The sequence below is a fragment of the Lepeophtheirus salmonis genome, chromosome 10 (assembly GCF_016086655.4).
Source record: "Lepeophtheirus salmonis chromosome 10, UVic_Lsal_1.4, whole genome shotgun sequence".
Classification (NCBI taxonomy): domain Eukaryota; kingdom Metazoa; phylum Arthropoda; class Copepoda; order Siphonostomatoida; family Caligidae; genus Lepeophtheirus; species Lepeophtheirus salmonis.
The window spans coordinates 12,104,085-12,106,665 of NC_052140.2; the positions used below are offsets into that span (position 1 = coordinate 12,104,085).

The 2,581-nt window shown below is 31.9% G+C and overlaps 1 protein-coding gene across 1 annotated transcript; it reads left to right on the forward strand.

Annotated features, from left to right (window-relative positions):
* The first annotated feature begins 220 nt into the window (after window positions 1-220).
* On the forward strand, window positions 221-1,071 carry LOC121125340 (brachyurin). The gene has a single exon (XM_040720492.2). The coding sequence runs from the start codon at window positions 256-258 to the stop codon at window positions 1,027-1,029; it is 774 nt and encodes a 257-aa protein (XP_040576426.1). The 5' UTR covers window positions 221-255; the 3' UTR covers window positions 1,030-1,071.
* The last annotated feature ends 1,510 nt before the right edge of the window (window positions 1,072-2,581 follow it).

Below are 2,581 nucleotides of genomic sequence, written 5' to 3' on the forward strand. Positions count from 1 at the left end.
TTTATGTTTGTGTTCAATTAATATTCAAAAGGATGTGAGGAATAACATGATTAGGCTGTGACAGTCAAGTCAATAAAGTTGTCAATTTATTCCAAAGTCCTGTTGTGCAAAGGTTGATTTAATTGACTTAGCAATTAGATGTGGGAGTTGCAATGTCCGTTTCGTCAATTGACGTATCAAATGTAATCAATTTTGTACATATATATATTCTAAAATAAGTGAGAGTAAACTTATATCACATCCATTTACGTGATCATGAAGACATTAGTATTCCTGGCTATTATTGCGTCTACTTTTGCTAATCCCAAATATCCAGATATTTGTGGGTTGGAAAACAAACCTTCGGTGGATTCAAGAGTCATTGGAGGACAGGAAGCAGCAAGGAATCAATTTCCATGGCTAGCTTTCGTAACTACCTTTGGTTATTGTACTGGGTCTGTTTTGGATGAAAATTGGATTATAACTGCTAAGCATTGTATTGGTTCTGATGGTGTGGCTACAGTTCGTGTTGGGGCTCATAACAAATGGGGATCTATTGCAGATGAGCCAAATATGCAAATCCGAAAAAGTTCCAAAATTCACACATCATCAACTGGAGACTTTGCTTTAATCAAATTGGAAAGTCCTTTGGATTTAAACAAATATGTCCGACCCGTTTGCTTACCAACACGTGCAGATGTTAATAAGACCCTTGTTGGCGAATCAACGACCATAACAGGATGGGGTGTTAATATTTTAGACCCAGATTATGTCCATTATCGCGAATTATATTTTGCTAAAAATATAACAATTATTAAATGCAGTTTTGCAAAAAATATTATCTGTACTGATGCAAATCAAGGAAAGGCTGTCTGCTTTGGTGACAGCGGTGGCCCTCTTAACTATGAAATGGAAGATGGAAAGTATATGCAAATTGGAGTCAACCAATTTGTGACAAATGGAAAATGTGTAGGAGGTGTAAATGGATATGCACGTGTATCATCACATCTAGACTTTATTCAAGAAATAACTGGAATGGTTATCGAATAATGAATTTATCGTTTTTCTATAATAAAGATTTAATAAAATAAACTCACTAATTCTAATTCATTTTTGTAACAATATGAGTATTGAGCAAAGGAACAGTCTTCCTGATACTCTACAGTTGTAGAATTTCAGTATGGTATTAATAGTTTTTGAAATTGAATAGATAGAATGGGCCTAGAGTATTGCAAAATCTTATAGATGAAACAAATAAAAAATCTGAAATTCAGATATTATAAATTGGGGACTTTAGTTTGATTTTGTATTTTTTATGTCATCCTATTTTTAGGGGAGGGGGGGGGGAGTATAAGCAAGTATGCAAAATTATCTTAATATTGTCTGAATTGCTTCCATCCTGGAATCCCTTTCCCAGTGATTATTCATTATGAAGCCTTATAGTTATCTTCATATGGATTTTCATCTCGTCGTGCCTCGTGGAATACAGAGTTCTAAATAAGACTAAGATCATTTCTTGAGGTGGATTATCAAATTAGAAGTATTCTTTGAAAACATAAAAGTCCACTTCTTCAGTTCTTCGTGAATGAAGAGGGATCTTAGGTTTTAAAAATTGTCAAAGTAAAAATGTATTTAAATTTCAAATTGTAGTATATTTAAGTTGTTTAGTTTTAACTTCTCATTGTTGTATTACCTAATTAAAAAAATTATTATATTTCCCATCTAAAGCATTTTACCTTTATGTAAACTTAGGGAAAGTTATTTGTTATAATATGGCGTACACATCTTCATCATGGGTGGAAACATCCTAAGTAAGCAAATAAGGAGCTTTAGTTAAATAGTACATGACGTTTTTATATAGTACTCTGTAATAGTCTATAGTTTGTTTTGTTCGTATATTTTAAATTGTTCTGCCTTGGATATTGCAAAAAATAATGGCACAGAGTAAGGTGCAACTGAAATTCAAAGATTTTTAAGAGCTAAAATTTTAAGAAGCTAAAATATAAAACATTACAATAAGGGGCAGGATCATTACTATCTCGGAGGGAAGGGGACCAAAATTGTATGCCCGTACTTTTTATTATATATTTAGATATCTCTTATCTCTATTATATGAAGAAAAAAAATTCTTAATAATTATTTTCTTAAAAATAATATATTTCTCAATTGTTATTTAAAAATAATTATTTATATTGTCAAAAAATATAATTCTATCAATTGGGCTATTTATGGGCAACAGTACGAAAGTAATACGACTCTTAGTTTTCTCACTGACAACATTTCTTCAAATGCCACAGGATTATGTACGACAAGAAAGCCCCCCATAAGGTCAGGGAACTATCAATTTAATGTGACAAATCCTTTAGTTTTGAATAGCCATGAAGGTTGTTAATAAGCACAAAATCAGTGGAGAGTTAGAGATGGAGCAGACCAGAAGAACTGTTATGTACCAATTTCGTCGGATGTGATTAACTCTGCATGAGATTATCAAGTGGCTCAAGTACATAAGTATTATAAATATATAATTATAATTAAATTAGTAGCTACTTTACACATATAAATACATAGATCATGCGTCAATTTTTAAATACCAACTACGGGG